General features: G+C 30.8%; 3 protein-coding genes across 3 annotated transcripts; all 3 read right to left on the bottom strand.

The window, feature by feature from the left end:
* Nucleotides 1–660: 660 nt before the first annotated feature.
* J3458_002856 (uncharacterized protein) lies at nt 661–1,647 on the bottom strand (the record flags this gene model as incomplete). The annotated part of the gene is made up of 1 exon (XM_007814306.2): nt 661–1,647. The coding sequence occupies one exon, from the start codon at nt 1,645–1,647 to the stop codon at nt 661–663; it is 987 nt and encodes a 328-aa protein (XP_007812497.2).
* A 2,395-nt stretch (nt 1,648–4,042) lies between these two features.
* On the bottom strand, nt 4,043–4,351 carry J3458_002855 (uncharacterized protein; the record flags this gene model as incomplete). Its single annotated transcript, XM_066117431.1, has 1 exon — nt 4,043–4,351. The coding sequence occupies one exon, from the start codon at nt 4,349–4,351 to the stop codon at nt 4,043–4,045; it is 309 nt and encodes a 102-aa protein (XP_065977216.1).
* A 390-nt stretch (nt 4,352–4,741) lies between these two features.
* On the bottom strand, nt 4,742–5,887 carry J3458_002854 (uncharacterized protein; the record flags this gene model as incomplete). The annotated part of the gene is made up of 1 exon (XM_066117430.1): nt 4,742–5,887. Exon 1 carries the CDS (start codon nt 5,420–5,422, stop codon nt 4,742–4,744), a length of 681 nt encoding a protein of 226 aa, XP_065977215.1. The 5' UTR covers nt 5,423–5,887.
* Nucleotides 5,888–16,617: the final 10,730 nt, after the last annotated feature.

Below are 16,617 nucleotides of genomic sequence, written 5' to 3'. Positions count from 1 at the left end.
AACATCCTTCAACCGCTTCAAGTATCCAGCGCGCAAGATAACAAACACCCTCAACACGTAATCACCGGCCCCTAGGTGCAATATCGAATAGCTGCGCCTCGACGAAATACACCCCGTCCGTGTAGCTTCCACAACCCTAAACTTCGACAGCAGCTCGCGGCAATTCCCGTTTCGTAAATACCGGGTAACTACTAGTTATGCCAAGATGTCATCAAGACAAGGAAGACAACAAGCTCTCTCCGCACGACCGGTTCGATGGCATGCTAGGTTCACGACTTGTACGGAGATGCGCATAATCCGATACTAATTCCATTATATATTTATAGGCCATCTCAGCCAAAGGGGTCATACCAGTCCACGCAGGCCGCGTCCTACCTATTCTGCCTTCTGCCAAAACGCAAACCTCGAAATTGAATGTCTCCTTTCCACGCTGCACAGACCCATCCATCCTCGCATGTGAAGAATCCACCTTTTGCACCAAGTTGCTTCTTTGAAAAAAAAAAGGCAACATGTTCAATATCTGCCGTAACCTCGGGCTCACCGCCGCCCATGTCTGTCCGTGACACAAAACGGGTATTTGGTATAAGTGCTTGGTAAACAGGTACAAGGAGGGCACAAAAACAAATAGTAATCAATGCTTGCTCAGGCGCAATGCAAATTTCAAGATAAGCGTAAGCGCCGGATAATTATCCGCCTCCTGACGTACAAGGCCAGCGCAACGCCTACCCCGAAGAAGATGGGCATCAGGTGGGCGTGGCCCAACATGGTGATGAGTTGCGCATCATACGAGTGCCACGACGAGCTGCCCAGGTGCTCGAAGAGAGGGGTCACGACTCGGCCGTTGAGGCTGTGAAGAGGGCCGGGGAGAATCTTGTAGTCTTTTCGATTTGGCTGCAGCGTGTGCAGCACGGATGCGAAATGGCCGCCTGTGCTGAACATGACGGCGGCGTAGGGCAGCCCGAACCACCGCTTGTTGAAGGCTGGCAGGTTGTCGAGGATGGTGCCCACCATCGGATTATGCCTGCTCGCCATGAGGAAACTGATCGAAAAGCCCGTTGGGTGCGCCTCTGGCGCGACAAAGCCGAAGCGCCTGAGCGGTCCGAGGGCCCGTCTACATCGCACGTCCAAGTCGAGAATCGCGCCGCCCATTTCGTACAGGATCATGTATCGCAGGGCGTCAATCCGCTCAATCGCGTACGGGTAACTGTCCCACATGTCCTTCAACTCTGGGAACTTCTGCTCAATAAAGGGGACGGCATCGTCGTCTGTCCACAGCCGCGTTTCCCAGTCGGGGTGTAAATCGACACAGCTCTGCAGCGCCTCCTCCCATTGAGGTCGCCAGTCCTCCCTTCTGGTGCCGAGGGCGATGTGGTGCAGCACGGGGGGGACAACATCCTGGTACGGCTCGCCCGCAGTAAGTTGGCTGCGTGTGTAATTCGCAAAAGTAACGTCAAAGTTGTCGTGCTCAGCGGAAAGTATAAAGTCGGCAGCGTTGGCGCGCCAGTGCATGTTCAGCGATATGAGCGCCCATGTCTGGTAGATGACATCCTGAAAGAGTAATACGGCAATGAACAGGATTACGGGTATTAGCCAGAAAACCGGCCGAGGTCTGGATGTGGTTGATCGAAGGGGGCCGTGTAGGGGCATTGCAGCGCCGTCGACGTCCCGCGTCTAATCTGACGTCGGGATGCAGCGACGTCTGTGTATGCAAGCTGACAAGTTTTGAGACCAGAGGAACTTTGCCAGTCGTATGGGCCACAGGGCAATCAATGCGATATGTTGAATTGAGCAAGAAACGAAGAGAATACAAAGAAACAAAAAAAGAGACACACAAATACGTATGTATGTATGACTGAGAACCAGGGGGGGGGGGGGGGGGGGGGGAGAAGTTCAGGAGGTGCCTGCCAGATGAAAAAGGAGGAAAGGCTCTGGTCAATTTGTGCATAAAAGGGATCCTTGGCTTGGTCAGACGACGCTTGGCACGTTATTCTTAAGGAAGCAACAAAGTGAATCCAATATCCGCCGTTGCAGCACGCAGATGATGGTGCAGCTGGCAGCACTCGACACAATCGACACAACAGCCAGCCCAGGATGTTGGCAAACTGGCAGGAATTGGCAAAGAGTCTGGTCTGGTCCCCTTTCCAATGCTGAGCCTAGGCAGGTGCTAGGTACTGGGTAAAGTAGTCATCAGCAGCTCTCGGCATGTCATACAGTCCAGTTGACCTTTTATGGATGAACTACTGGGACATCCTTTCTCGTCGTCATCAAATCCCTGGGCTCCCTCCCCACGCGAAACCCATTCTGCCACGCGGCGGCCATGGCTCCTAAGCCTGTCCCGTCGCAGAACCACCTAGGTACCTAGGTAGTTAGTAACCTTGTGAGTATATCGGAGCAGCCAACTCCATACGAAGTACTACTAGATAACTACAGACCACGCGCATATCTTGGCATCCGCTGAGGTCCCCCAAGTACTCCGTACAAGGCCGCCTCGTTCTCTGCTCTGCTTTAATTAGGTCAGGAGTCGGGGATCTGCGCCTGAAAACCCCATCGTCTCTTCTCCAGCTCCGTATCTGTATGTGTATGTAACGCACATACACGCTTCGCCTGCCTTCTTGGCCTGTCCGGAGCGAGCCACGTAATCATGGTTCTCTAGCCACCCTTGGCAAACAACATGACACCCGTCTGTTCACTGCGTGACAATGCTGGATGCCAAGATGTTGGCGCGTGTGGGAGAGACGTTCAATTTGCTAAAAGTGTGGAATCAATGTGGGATACGTTTGAGAAGTCCAGGAACAAAGCAACAGAACAGCAGCGAAAGCGGGTCGCCCTCCCACCCATCAGTCATCACAACTCCATGCCCATAAGAGGGGGCCTGGAGGCCAGACAAAGCAGACGACCTCGGTTCGGCTAAGACTAACCTCAACTAGCCACAACCTTAATGTCGGACGTGGGTCAAGCGTCGAGCTCTCCCTGACAGTCATCATAGTGTCAGGCTCTGCGGCCTATTGGGTAGCGTCACCCAATCTCAACTTTGTCTCAATCTCAACATGTTTGGCTCCAATGTTTTTTTGCTATGGTTATAGCACGGAGTAGTTGCGCGGCTCCAAGTGGCTTTTCTCGCTTCTCCAACACAGACTACCGAGTAGTCCCAGGACGATCACCAGTCCCACGTCGCACACAGAACGATCCCGCAGTGCAGGCGCCACTTTATGAGTCGGCTCGTCATTGGTGGTGGCTTTTGCTGAATCCATCCCTTTGAATGCTTTAAGGTGCCACCTTCGTACCGAACAAGGATGTCAACCAATAAAAAGCCTTAATATGAAAGATACATAACCCCACTAAGAAATAGTATGATGGTATAAGTACCAGTAATCTCCCTGCTTACAAAGAGCTACATCGCACTTATCGCAGCCCGAAGGTTTAGTGGCTGACCTTGTTGCCAAAAAGGTACCCGCTAGGTATCGCAGAAAAGTGGGGCCGTTACAAAGGTGGCACCTTAAAGCATTCAAAGGGATACCAGTGTTGTTGTGGTGGCTGGGCATGTTGACGGCGCCGATTCTGCTCCGTTGCCCGATCCCTGTACTCCGTAGTTACTCCGTAGTACTCCGTGGACGTAAGAACAATCGCCAGATAACGTTTCGTCCGTGTCCCTGATCAAACAAATGCTAAGAGCAACATGACCAACTGATCTGCATAAGGGGGAGTAAGTGCATCCGAGATGGGATTCAAAACAAAGGGGCCGCGGTTGTTTGAGATTTTTTTCAAAAAAAAAAAAAAAGCCCTCCAGCCGGCGAAATCATCTTCATATCCCTTTTTTTTTTTGCCCCTTCTTCCAAAACCGCCCCATTTGTGGATTCAACCTTTTGCCGAAATACGCGGATTGGGACCAACATGTGGCGCCCAGGTTTATAAACTTCTCCACATGCATGTTCGCCAGGCTCAAGCTGATAGGTGCCAAGACTTGTAGCAATATGATCCAAACCACCTCGTTCGCTTCCTTGGAACGGGATTTTAACAGAGAGGCGCTTGTATAATCCCGTTCTCATTGCCGCGAATCGATCGTCCCTGGTGGGTTGTTAAAGTCAAATGGGTCGAAATTAAATGCACTGCCGTCCTGGACCGGAAGCTGAGCACTCAGAAACCCATCGGTGATCAATGTGCCCAGTTCGTCGTCAAAACTGGTCAATAGCCCCGTCGTGGCGTCGGCACCGCCAAGCTCATGCCTATTAATCAAGTCCGGCGCATTGAGAAGTACGTCAGGAGGCCAAGTTGTTTCGCGACATTGCCTTGCCACAGTTACGCAATCGCGAATCTCCTTCACACATTGCAGGCTGTTTTGTATCTCGTCCATGGCTTCCGTCAGCAGAGACAAGGAGCGTTCGATCTCGGGTCATCCCACGATGATTTTGGGAAGAACCGCTTCATCATGAGGACCTCTGTGGCCGTGGAAAGCGTTTGTGCAAAATCCAGTGAGAGAGATCTGTACCGATAATAGCGAGAGTAACTTCGCATGAGGCGCAAGATGGCCTGCAGTGACTCGTAACAGATTTCAACATCTTCGCTTTCTGAAATTCCAGGCTTTTCAAGCATATTTGATGGTGGGCGATAGAGAATGATCATGACGATGTGAAATAACATGCTGTCAAGTCGTCAGGCTGCTTGTTAAGAATTCTCTACGCCGAGGGGGACGGTTTTAGACTTACTGCAGGTGAAGTACAGGCGATGACACCTGCCCTAGTGTCTACTGATTCCAGTGCAGCGTTCCTGGCAGGCTCGCAAGCCATTTTGTCGGCGAAACGTGAATCTTGTGCGACTTGGCCGCTGCAATGGCTGGATCAACATCGCCTCGCCGGTTTTCAAAGAGATCCGCAATCATGACGTGAATGATCTTGCAAACTTCCCAGTTACTTGGGTCGAGGTAAAAGCCCATCTCGTGAGCCACTCGAAAAGCCATGCCGCAAAAGAGCCCTCCTTTAGATGTCTGCCCTGCAGCGATTTCTCGATGCCCCGGAAGAATCAGGGCCTGGAGTGTAGTGAGGTCGGACTTGTCCAGTGTTGCAAATAGCAGTGCTTGCGCCTGTCCGGAAAATACGTCGGATAGTTTGAAGAAGTCGTCGTACAGGAGGGCTGAGAGAGAACACATTGAGTAGAGCAGCAAGACGGAATAATATCTCCCAGAGCCAACGTCGTAGTCTCTCAAGAAGTATTCCCGGTAAACCACCATGTGATACTGGTACTGCTCCGTGAAGAAGGCAGCCATCAAGGTTTGAGAAGTTTGGTCATGAGGCGCATATGGAAAGCAGCCACTGCTACTGGAACTTGACTCCTCAGGTGCAAGGTCGGTTGTTTCCAGTGTCGAATTGATTTGGCCATCAGCCTGCACCATTGTGCCATCGCTGTTGGCCAACGTACGAGGGGTCATCTGAGTCTCGTCTCTGGAGAAGTGAATTTGAAACGAACTGATTCCGCCAAAGAACTGTGCCGCGTTACCATCTCGCGGTCGTCTCAATTGTCCAGCGCGCAGCCGAGCGACCGCAACTCCATGGTCTCGAGTCGGGCTTGGCTGAGGCTTCTTGTCAAGCGATGCGCCGTTCTCGGGCGCCGAGCTCAGAGACAACGCTGAAAGGATCTCATCTCTCTGCGTGCTATCTGCAACGGCCAGCTTCCGAATCACTTGCTCCAGTGCACTGATTTGCCCCTATAGAGCCTGAACGTAGCTTTTAGAGACTGGTCTTAATCACGGCAAGCACAGTGCACGAAAGGGCGGTAACTCGTGAAAATATCTCGCCTCTGCTTCTCGCCAGTTCCTTGCAAGACACATTTTAATACATGTTAAACAAGGGCGCTTGCGGTCACATTTGATCTGCACACTTTGGTTAGCTTTCGGATCATTGTGTGGGTGCCCGTTCTGCCCACCTTGCGACGGCGATATCGCTCACATACGGTCGCACATTAGCTAAGGTCCGCAGTTGCTGCCACAACCCCACATCTAGCATTTTAAGCGATTTTAGCGGTTTAGGTGGTTTAAGCGATTTTTAGCATTTTAAGCAGATTACCTATGTACGAGTAATGCTACCACTATAAAGAGACCTAAAATACGTATAAGAGAAGGTTTATGCTCTTTTAAATAAAAAACTCACCTATTAATAGATTTTTAATTACCTTAATAATTAATTTTTCATATAAGAGTAATAAACTATTAATATTTATACCTTTTAGCGTTAGCTTTCTTCTTAAGGTTTTTTATATATATTAGCTATAATATCTCTCTTTAATCTTTATAAAGAGATATTTAAGCTTTTTATATAAGGTTATATAATATAAAGTATTCTTTATTAGAGCTCTTACAAATATAGTAAATACGAGTGTATTGTGTATTGTATTTTATATTATATTGTATTTTCATGTATTGTATTTAAATACATTATATTACATAACTAAAATACCTATAAATGTATTATAAGTAAAAAAACCCCTGTTTTTTAAACCTAAGATTATAAGGCTAATTATAAGGATTATAAGGGAAAATTTTATATCATTTAAAAGAGCTAAATAAGCTCTTTAAAATGCCCCACTTTTTACTACTATAAGTTATTATCTTAAAAAGTTATAAGCAATTGAAAATTCGCCCCGCTTTACTTACTTTTTATTTTAAGACATAACTTTAAAGCTTAATATCTCGCTTAATATCCACATTTTAAGGTTAATTTTGAAAAATTTAAAATCACGTGATTTTTAGCTTTATTTTAATATATAATATGCTTATGTAAGCATTTATTTCTATTATTAGATATTTTATAACCTTATAATACATTTATAGGTATTCTTATCTTGTAATGTATTGTAATATATTATAATATAATATAATACAATACAGTATAGTAAAAACTACAAAAAATACAATACATTTAGAGGTCTGTTCTTTATATAATAAATAAGCTTCTTTAATAATAAGGTAACCTAATAATTAATTTATAAACTCTTAAGTTATAGCTTTAAAGTTAAGGGTTTTTATAATAATATTATATGTAAATTATAAATAAATTAATTAAACGCGTATAATTTTACTTCTTTTTATATAATTACTTTAATAAGTTAATTCTTTAAGACCTTTAAGTTTAAGACTAACTATTATATACGCTTTATATTATTTATTAAATTTATTAATAGTATAATATAAAGTAGCGTTTTTATATAAGTTAAGAGTAAGAAGCTACTCTTTAAAATGTAATTTAATTTCTTAAAGTTAACCTTTAATAAATATTAGTTATATAAGGCTTTAATTATAGTTATTTATATTATTATATATAATAATAGGGTTAAGTTTTAGTCTTATAAAATTAGCTTTATAGCTTTTATTAATTAATTTTTTTAAAAGAGATTTAATAATATTAAGAGAGAAATTTTAAATATTATATAAACTTTTATATACTAGAACTAAACTTTCTTTAATACCTTAATAATTATAAGAAGTTAAAGAGATTTAATATTTAAGTATACGTATATATTAATATATACTTACGTTATATTATTTAGTTTTATTATAATTACTTTATAATAATTATATTAAGTATATTAAAGTAGTATCTTTATATAATATAATACCTTTAAATACAGCTATTTTTTATAAGATTTAATTATAATATTAAAACCCTATTATAAGTAATAATATAAGTAATATTAGCTTAAGTAAGTTTAGCTAATATATTATATAAAGATATAAATAAAAACTAATATTCTTATACTTAAGGGAATTAAATTAGCTTTTATTATATATATAGCTTTAATATAAGAAATATACGTATTAAAAGCTAATAATAGTAATTATAATTAAGCGCTTTAAAGTAATAAATATTATTCTTCAATAAATTAGTGTAACGCGCATACGGAGTTACCTATAAAGAGAGACCGAATCGGGCACTACGTATAGGGAGTTACCTGTAAAGAGAGACTAAATTAGGTTTACTTATATACTAAAATAGGGTATAAATCCCTATTAATTCTCGTTTAAATCCTATAAGTATTATTACGTAAGAAGCGGGTATAAATTAAAGCTAAAACCCTTAATAGATAAGTATAAAAGAATTAATTTAAATATTAAATAACTTAAATAAGTTTTAATCTTATATTATTAAAAGACTTAAAAATAAAGTTCTTTTTTAATTTCTTATTTAATTATTTTATACTTTAGGTTTATTTTAATAATTCCTAAAACTTCTTTATATAATTACCTTTAAAAAGATAATAAGAACTTAAAAATAAAGCTATACGTTATATAATAATATATTAAAAGAAAAGATACTTATTATATCTCTTACACGTAAATAATTTACTCTTTTAACTCTTATTAAGTACTTTATTATAATTATATAAGAGATATAATTAAAGAAGTACTTATATAAACTTAAGTGAATTTAAAAACTTAAAGTTTAAGAGTAAGAGTTACTTTAAAACTTATTCTTAAATAATAAGAAAAGGTTCTTAAAATAATAAGACTTTTTCTTCTTAAAAGAAAATTAAGGTTTAAAGATTTAAATTAAAAATCTCTTTAAGTTATCCCTTAATATAAATTAAAGAAAAAGAGATAATTAATTAAATAACCTTTAATATACTTTTAAGGGTACTTTAAAAAAGTTTAAGAAGAATTACTTTTAAATCTTATATATAATTACGTAAATAAAAAATAAATATTATTTTTAATAAAACTAATATATTAAGAAAGTAAAGGTATATAATTTAAACGTAAATATTAATTAAAAAAAATTTAAAGTATAAACCTTAAATCTTATTTAAGATTTTATTAATTAAAATATAATTATAGTATAATAATTAAAAGGTATATATTAAAGAAAAGACTAATCTTCTTAAAACTTTTACGTATACTTAAACTTATTAAAAAAGCACTTCTCTTATATCTTAAAGATATAATAAGTACTTAGCTTTTTTATAAAACTTTACTCTTACCTTTAAAATTATATTAAAATATATATATTAAGTATATTAAAAACTTAAAAGAAAATTATAGCTCTTATTACTTATTTTTAGAATAATATAAAAGGTAAGTAAAATAATAAGTAGCCTTAAAATAAGAACCTAAATAAGAGGCTCTTTAAGGCGCTTTAAAAAAACCTTAAAGACTTTTCTTTTAAAAGAGAAAGTAATTAAAAAAGGTTTTTAAAACCTAATTAAAGGTATTTTTTACGCTAAAACTTATTTTAAAATAAAGATAAAAAGAAGGCTAATAGTAAAGAGAAAAAGAATTTTACCTATTAAGAGTATAATAGTATTAAATATCTTTAAAATAAATGCTTTAAAAGAGAAAAGATTAATAATATAAAAACTTAAGATAAAAAAAGGAAAAATAAGAAGAATATTATAAAAAAAAAGAATTAATCGTAAATAATACTTAATTTATAACTAATAAAAATTATATTTAAGTAAAAGCTAGCCTTATAATATAAGCTATAATTTAAGAATAAAAATTAATACTTATTAAAGTAACCTTAAATACTAGAGTTAAAGTAAACTTAATTAATATTACTTTAATATAACGTGTAAAATTATATTACTTAAATAAGATTCTATTAAGCTTTAAGGTATCTAATAATATTTATTTATAAAAGCTAAGAGTATAAAAGATACCCTTAGCTCTTATAAATTTAAAAGAGAAATAAAGAAAGTTCACTTAAATTTATTATATAATATTAAATATAAGTAAGAATCTTCTTTTACTTAAAATACTAGCTCTTAAAAATAAGAGTATTACTATAAACGTAAGATTATAGTAATAATAGTATAATATAAAGAAAAGTAAATATAAGGTAATTCTAATATATAAGTTTAAAAGAAAAGCGTAAAATCGCGTATATATTTTTATTATATTTAAAGTAAAAGAGGTAATACTATTATAAGAAAATAATACTAAACCCTTTTTAAAATTAATATCTTTATTATTAATATTACGGGAATATAATAACGTTTTTAAAGATAAGAAGATAAGAGAATTACTATTATATTACTTAATTAATTATATAATTAACCTAATAAAAGAAGAATTACCTTTATATAAACTTATATACTTACTTTTATTAAAGAAGCTAGTAATATTATAAGACTATTTAAATAAAAACCTAAAGGTAGGTTAAATTTAATACTTTAAAAGCTTAATAGAGATATTAATTTTATTTATATTAAAAAAGAATAAAACGCTTTACCTTTACGTAAATTATTAGGGATTAAATAAAGTTAATATTAAGAACTAATATTTACTTCCCTTAATTATTAAAATATTAAATTAAATATAAGAAACTAAGGTATTCTTAAAATTAAATATTAAGAAAGCTTATTATTAAATTAAAATTAAGAAAGAAAATAAATAAAAAACCGCTTTTTAAATATAATATAAGTATTTTAAATACTTAATAATATCTTTTAAGTTAATTAATATACCTATTACATTTTAAAGTTATATAAATTAAGCGCTATAAGGCTTAAATAATATTATTTATATTATATATTTTAATAATATCTTAGTATTCTTTAAGATAAAGAAGAAATATAAAAAACACTTAATATAAGTATTAAAATAAATAAGAAACGTAAGGTTATACATTAAATTATTTAAGTATAAATTCTTTTAACCTTAAGTAAAATTCCTAGGGTTTATCTTATTAATAAAAGAGATCTTTATAAATTTTACTTAAATTAAAACTATTATATTTTAATTAAAACCTAAAAGTTATTATAATATATAAGTATTCTTAAGGTTTTATAACTTTTATTAATACTTTATTAAAGTATACTTTTATATAATAACTTTATTAATAGCTTTATTAAAAGAGAGTAAAAATAAGCGAAAACTAAAGAGTATAAAACTTAATTAAAAGAAAATAAAGGTATTTTATACCTTAAAGAATACCTTTATAAAAGTGTAACGGTGGCTTAGGTTCTAAGGCATAGTAGGTCTGTTTCTTAGGAAGTAAGTTAGGTTAAATGCTATAAAGTAGCTTTTAAGTAGTATTATAATAAAGCTATTAAGAGTATAACTCTTAATAGTAAAACTATTACTTAGATTAATTAATAGAGAATTAAATTACTTAACTATAGGAATACCCTCTCCTTAAGTACTCGTTTATCTCTTTATTATAGTCCTAGATTATTTAAATCGCCTAATAATTCTAATAATCTCGTCTTATTAGATTATCTATATAATCTAATAAGCTATTACGTGACTTAATATTCTTATTAGTTAACAGCTATACTTACCCTTATTAGTATGGTTTAGCTTCCCGCGTCTTATATAATAACATTTATAATATAATACCCCTTTTTTATTAGTCTTATTCTTAAGGCTATTAAAGTAGGCTAGCTAAGGGTTTTTAGGTAATTTTCCCTTCTTTATTCTCCTTATATATTATTATATTAATTAATTGTATCTTAAGACCTTCTATTTAATCTCGTAAACTTTCTCGTAAAATAAACGAGCAAAACGCTTTTCTTAAGTTAATAATTAGGAACCTAATTAATATACTTACTTATTTCTTTTACTAAGATTAAGGCCTCTAGAATTATAAGGCGTTTAACGTGAACTCGTTCCGTTATTATAAGTGTATTCGTTTAAATAGGTCTTACTATAACATAAATTCTCTTACTCTATAGTAATTACGTTATATTAGTACCTAATACTAGAAAGCTAAGTTTAAATTAAAAGCTACTAAGAAAGAACTTAAAAAGGCGAGCGCTAAGGTGTATTACTTATAAAAATAAAAGAAATTATAGCTTAAGAAAATAATATATACGGTTACGCGTAATATTAATAACGTTAAAGAGTTAAAACATGTAAAACGTAAAGAAGCGAAATAGCTTTAAAAGACTATAAGGGTTCTTTTTACTTCTTTTAAGAATCTAGATTTTACTTTAATTCGTTTCTTAAATACTAAGTTTAATATTAAGTTATTAGGTAATGCTTAGAAGATTAATTGGAATGTATTTCTTAGGAATAAAACTATTTAAGTAATATTAAGTAATTTATAAGATATTTAGCTGGTTCCTAGATATTTTTAGAGTTTAAATATCCCTTTTATTTAATAAAATAATAATGATTTTTTATGTCTTCTTATACTTTAAGTATTCGTTTAACTTTATATTTATTAGTATCTTTTATTATAATATTTATAGTAATTATAAATTTATCTAGTGCTTTCTCTAGTAATAATATATAAAATATAGGATAAATTCTTATTTTATTTAATAATAATAGTTTATAATTAGTATTTAAGATTTTCCGTTTAATAAGAAATAGTTTAATCTTCTTTTAGTTAAGTTTATTACTAGGTTACTTAGTTTTAATGTTTTTACGAATAAGATATACTTTATATCCCTTCTCTAGGATTAGCGCTAGTAATCTCTTTTTATTCGCGTAGTATTTTATTTAGTTTTATAAAAATATTTATTCCTATTATAAGTGTTTTTATATTATTATTATTATTATTATATACGCTATAACTACTAGCACGTTTACATTTTATATCGTATATATTTTAATAATAAGGTTAAATCTATAATTTACCCTAAATAGTAATATCTTTATATTATTAATCTTAAAGCTATTATAAGCCTATTATACTAATAATAGCTATTCTACCTAATTATTCTATTAGTAGTTAATATAGCTTTATAAATATTATTCGAGTATTTAGTTTAAGATTTCTATTTATTTATTTAATTATAAGTGAAATGCTATTAATAAGCTTTATTTAATCTTTATAGTTTCTATAAGGCATTTCTAAAAGTTTAAGGTAAATAATTTATTATAATCTAATATAAGCTTTATTAGTAATTCGTATTATATAATAACTATTTTAAAGAATATATACGCTAAGTTCTTAGTATTACTTGATTTCTTATATAGAATATAATAAGCGTATTTTATAAGTTTATTTATAATAACTAAAATACTATTATAAGCTACTTTTATTATAGGTTCTTTTAACTTTAATAGTTTAATAATAAAGTCTATTATAATAGTTTATTATACTCTTTTAGGTAGTAATATTAGTTGTAATTCTTTATATAATACGTGTTACGCTAATTTTACTTTATTATACGTGTTATATTTCTTAATAACTTCTTATATTATTTTTTTACTTTCTAAGAAGTTATATAATCTTCTTAGCCTACTAATTGTTTTCCTTACACCCTAATATTCGTGTAATAGGTACTTATATATTTTCTTAATAAGCTATTCTTAAAGTGTACTAGAAATATACTACTATTTATTATATAAGAAGGTTTTACCTTTCTTAAATAAATACGTTTTCGTTTTTTAATTATTTAAATAGCTGTTATTATTAATATATAATATAATCTAATATATTTATATTTTATCTAGCTTAACTTACTATATTATATTAATTTCTCAGGTATTTAATATAAGGTTCCTATCCTTAATAGCGCGTAATAAGGGTGTATTACTTACTTACTTATTTAATTTTAAATTCTCTTTTTAGCTAAGCGTATTAGCTCTTTCGTTTTTAAATCCTTTATAATATATAATCTTAAAGTTATAATTTATAAGGGTTTTATACTATTTAATCTATTATTTATTTAAATTCTTTATAGTTAAGAACGATATAAGATTCTTATAATTAGTATAAACCTTAATTTAATACTTTACTTTTATAAGATAATATCTTTATTCTTTAAAGCACTTAATAATAGCTATAAGTTCTTTATTATAAATTCTATAATTAAGTTTAAGTTTATAGAGTTTCTTTAAGAAGAATATAATTAGGTGTAATCTTTCTTAATTATCTTATTATTTAAGCTATTCGCTTAGTATAAAGTTTAAGGTGTTTATTTTAAGCTTATAAGGTTTATTTTAATTAAGTGCTTTTAATATAGGTTTTAACGTAATTAAATCTTTTATCTTTTAAAATACTATAACTTTTAGTTTATTCTATTAAAAGCTAACTTCTTTCTTTATTAGGTTTATAAGAGATTATAAAATATCTTTATATTTACTTAAGAACTTATAGTAAAAGTTTATAAATACTATAAATTCTTTAACTTCTTTTAGATTCTTTAATATAAGCTATTTCTTAATAATTTTAATCTTATTTAAGCTTATTTATATTTCTTTATATATAAGCACGTACCTTAAAAAGTGTATAATATTCTAGTAGAACTAGTATTTTAAGGCTTTAATTAAGAGTTTATTATTCTATAAAGTTTATAGTACTTTATATATATATTATTTATATTTCTTAAGAGTATTTAAATAAATAAGAATATTATTAAGGTATATAACTATAAATACTTTTAATTGTTTTTATAAGATTATATTAATTATTCTTTAAAAGGTTACTAGTATATTAGTAAGCCTAAAAGGTATTACTAGATATTTATAGTATCCTTTACTAGTTTAAAATGCTATTATTTACTTATAGCCTTCTTTTATTTATATAAGGTTATAAGCTTCTTTTAGGTTAAGTGTAATAAACCATTTAACTTTTCTAACCTTATCTTTAATTTCCATTATAAGCGGTAATAGGTATTAATTCTTAATTATAATCTTATTTAAGTGTTAGTAATTAATATATAGTTATAGTTTCCCATTCTTCTTTAATACCTATAGAATTAAGTATTTTACTAGAGACTTTAATAGTCTTATATATCCCTTTTATAATATATTCTTTAAATACTTTTTAAGCGTTTTATTTTACTTAAGGTTCTAAGAATAAATCTTATTAAACGTTAATTTAATACTAGGTTAAAGTTTAATCTTATAGTCTTAGCGTAAATACTCTAGTAGTTCTATTTTTAGCTCTCTACTAAATAGCTTATTATACTTTAAGTATTTCTTAGAAATCTTTATTATCTTAGCTTTTAGCTCTCTAATAATTACATATATTTTTAAAGGCTTATTATAGTTTAAATAAGGTACCCTTTATAAGCTGCTCTTAGCTTTATAACTATATTCTAGTAAATCCTATTAAAGTTAACTAGTTCTTTAATTAACTTATAAATTACTCGCTTATAATTAAGGTATTCTTAATATAATATTATGTTTCAAGATTATTATAATATTTAATATAACCTAGTATTTCGTGCCTTATATATTAACTAAAAGTTACGTAACTTTTATATTAACTACTTCTTAGCTATACTTTATTATAGTTCCGTTTATAGTTATAAGTTAATAGGGCTTATCTTTAAGTATTTAAGGTAATTATAATTTATTAATAAGATTTAGTAAGATAAAATTTCCTTATACTTTACTATTAATTATTACCTAAATCTTTCGTCCTATTATAATTATATTAATTATAAGGTGTGTTATACTACTAATATTTATAGTATATAAAGACCTATTAGATCTCCGTTAAGGAATTAGTTTTAATTATAATAATAGTTATTATTTCCTAATTTATTAATCCTATTCTTATATTATTCTTTAGCGCGTTATTTTAGGTACTATTATTAATAGTTATCTTTTAATATATTATTAAAGCTTTCTTAGTAATTACTTAACCTACTATTTATATTAATTAAACTTAAGTTAAGTAAGTTACTTATAGTTATATAATTCCCTTTCTTCTTATATTATGAGGTTATAGCTTAAGTAGTGTATACGTTATTCTTAGTATAATATAACTTCCCGTTTAATATTTTTAAATTGGTTTATTATAATTTTAATTATATTATAAGGGTTATTTTCCTTCCCTTTTATTCTCGTAGAAACTATTTATTACTTTACTTACTACTAAGATACGTATAATAATTATTATTATAATAAAAGGTTTAATTAAGGAGTTTATATTTAATTTTAAGTTTATCTTTCTTAGTTAAATAATTCTCTTCTTCTTAGATTTATTCTAGTAAAAATTTACTTTTTAATAAGGGTATTTAATATTTTTAAAAGTTATTAGGTATTAGTTAGGTTTTAAATTCCTAATCTTTATTTAAACTAATATTATTTATTAACGTAAGGCTTTTTTTATTACTTATTACATTAAGATTTCGTGTAAGTAAGTTTTCTTAGTTTATAGTATAAAGCTTTTTACCTTTAAGAATTAGCTTTTATAGCTTCTTTAAGGCTTTATATTTATTTATAAAGTATTTAATTTTACTATAATTATAATAAGTCTTCCCTCTTTTCTTATTTATAGCGTTAAGTTCTATAGGTTTAGTGTAATACTTATATACTATTAATATTTAACGTAGCTTACTATTATTAGGTTTATTAAACCTAGTATATAATTTAAATTTTTTATAACTTTTTTTATAATATTACTTATATAAACGATTATTTACCTTAATAATTATTTTAATAAAGTTATTAAATAACTTAAAATAATCTTCTTAATAAATGTTATCCTTTACTTCTTCTTTAAGTTCTTAATAAAAGACTTTTATTTTAGGTTTAGTATTTTAATTAAGTTTTACTATAATACGCTTAAATTTCTTAGTGTAATAAGCTATAGATTTAATTTACTTAAGTTAAGTAAGCTATTATATAGCTTCTTTATACTTATTAGGGTTTTTAAATGTAATAAGAAGTTATTCTTTAAAGGTTTTATAATTAAAGAAGATATAAATAACTTTTACTTTAGCTTT

Source organism: Metarhizium acridum (genome assembly GCF_019434415.1).
Source record: "Metarhizium acridum strain ARSEF 324 chromosome Unknown scaffold_13, whole genome shotgun sequence".
Taxonomy (NCBI): Eukaryota; Fungi; Ascomycota; class Sordariomycetes; order Hypocreales; family Clavicipitaceae; genus Metarhizium; species Metarhizium acridum.
Note: the sequence above shows the minus strand (reverse complement) of the source record. Positions and strands in the feature narration are given on the sequence as shown.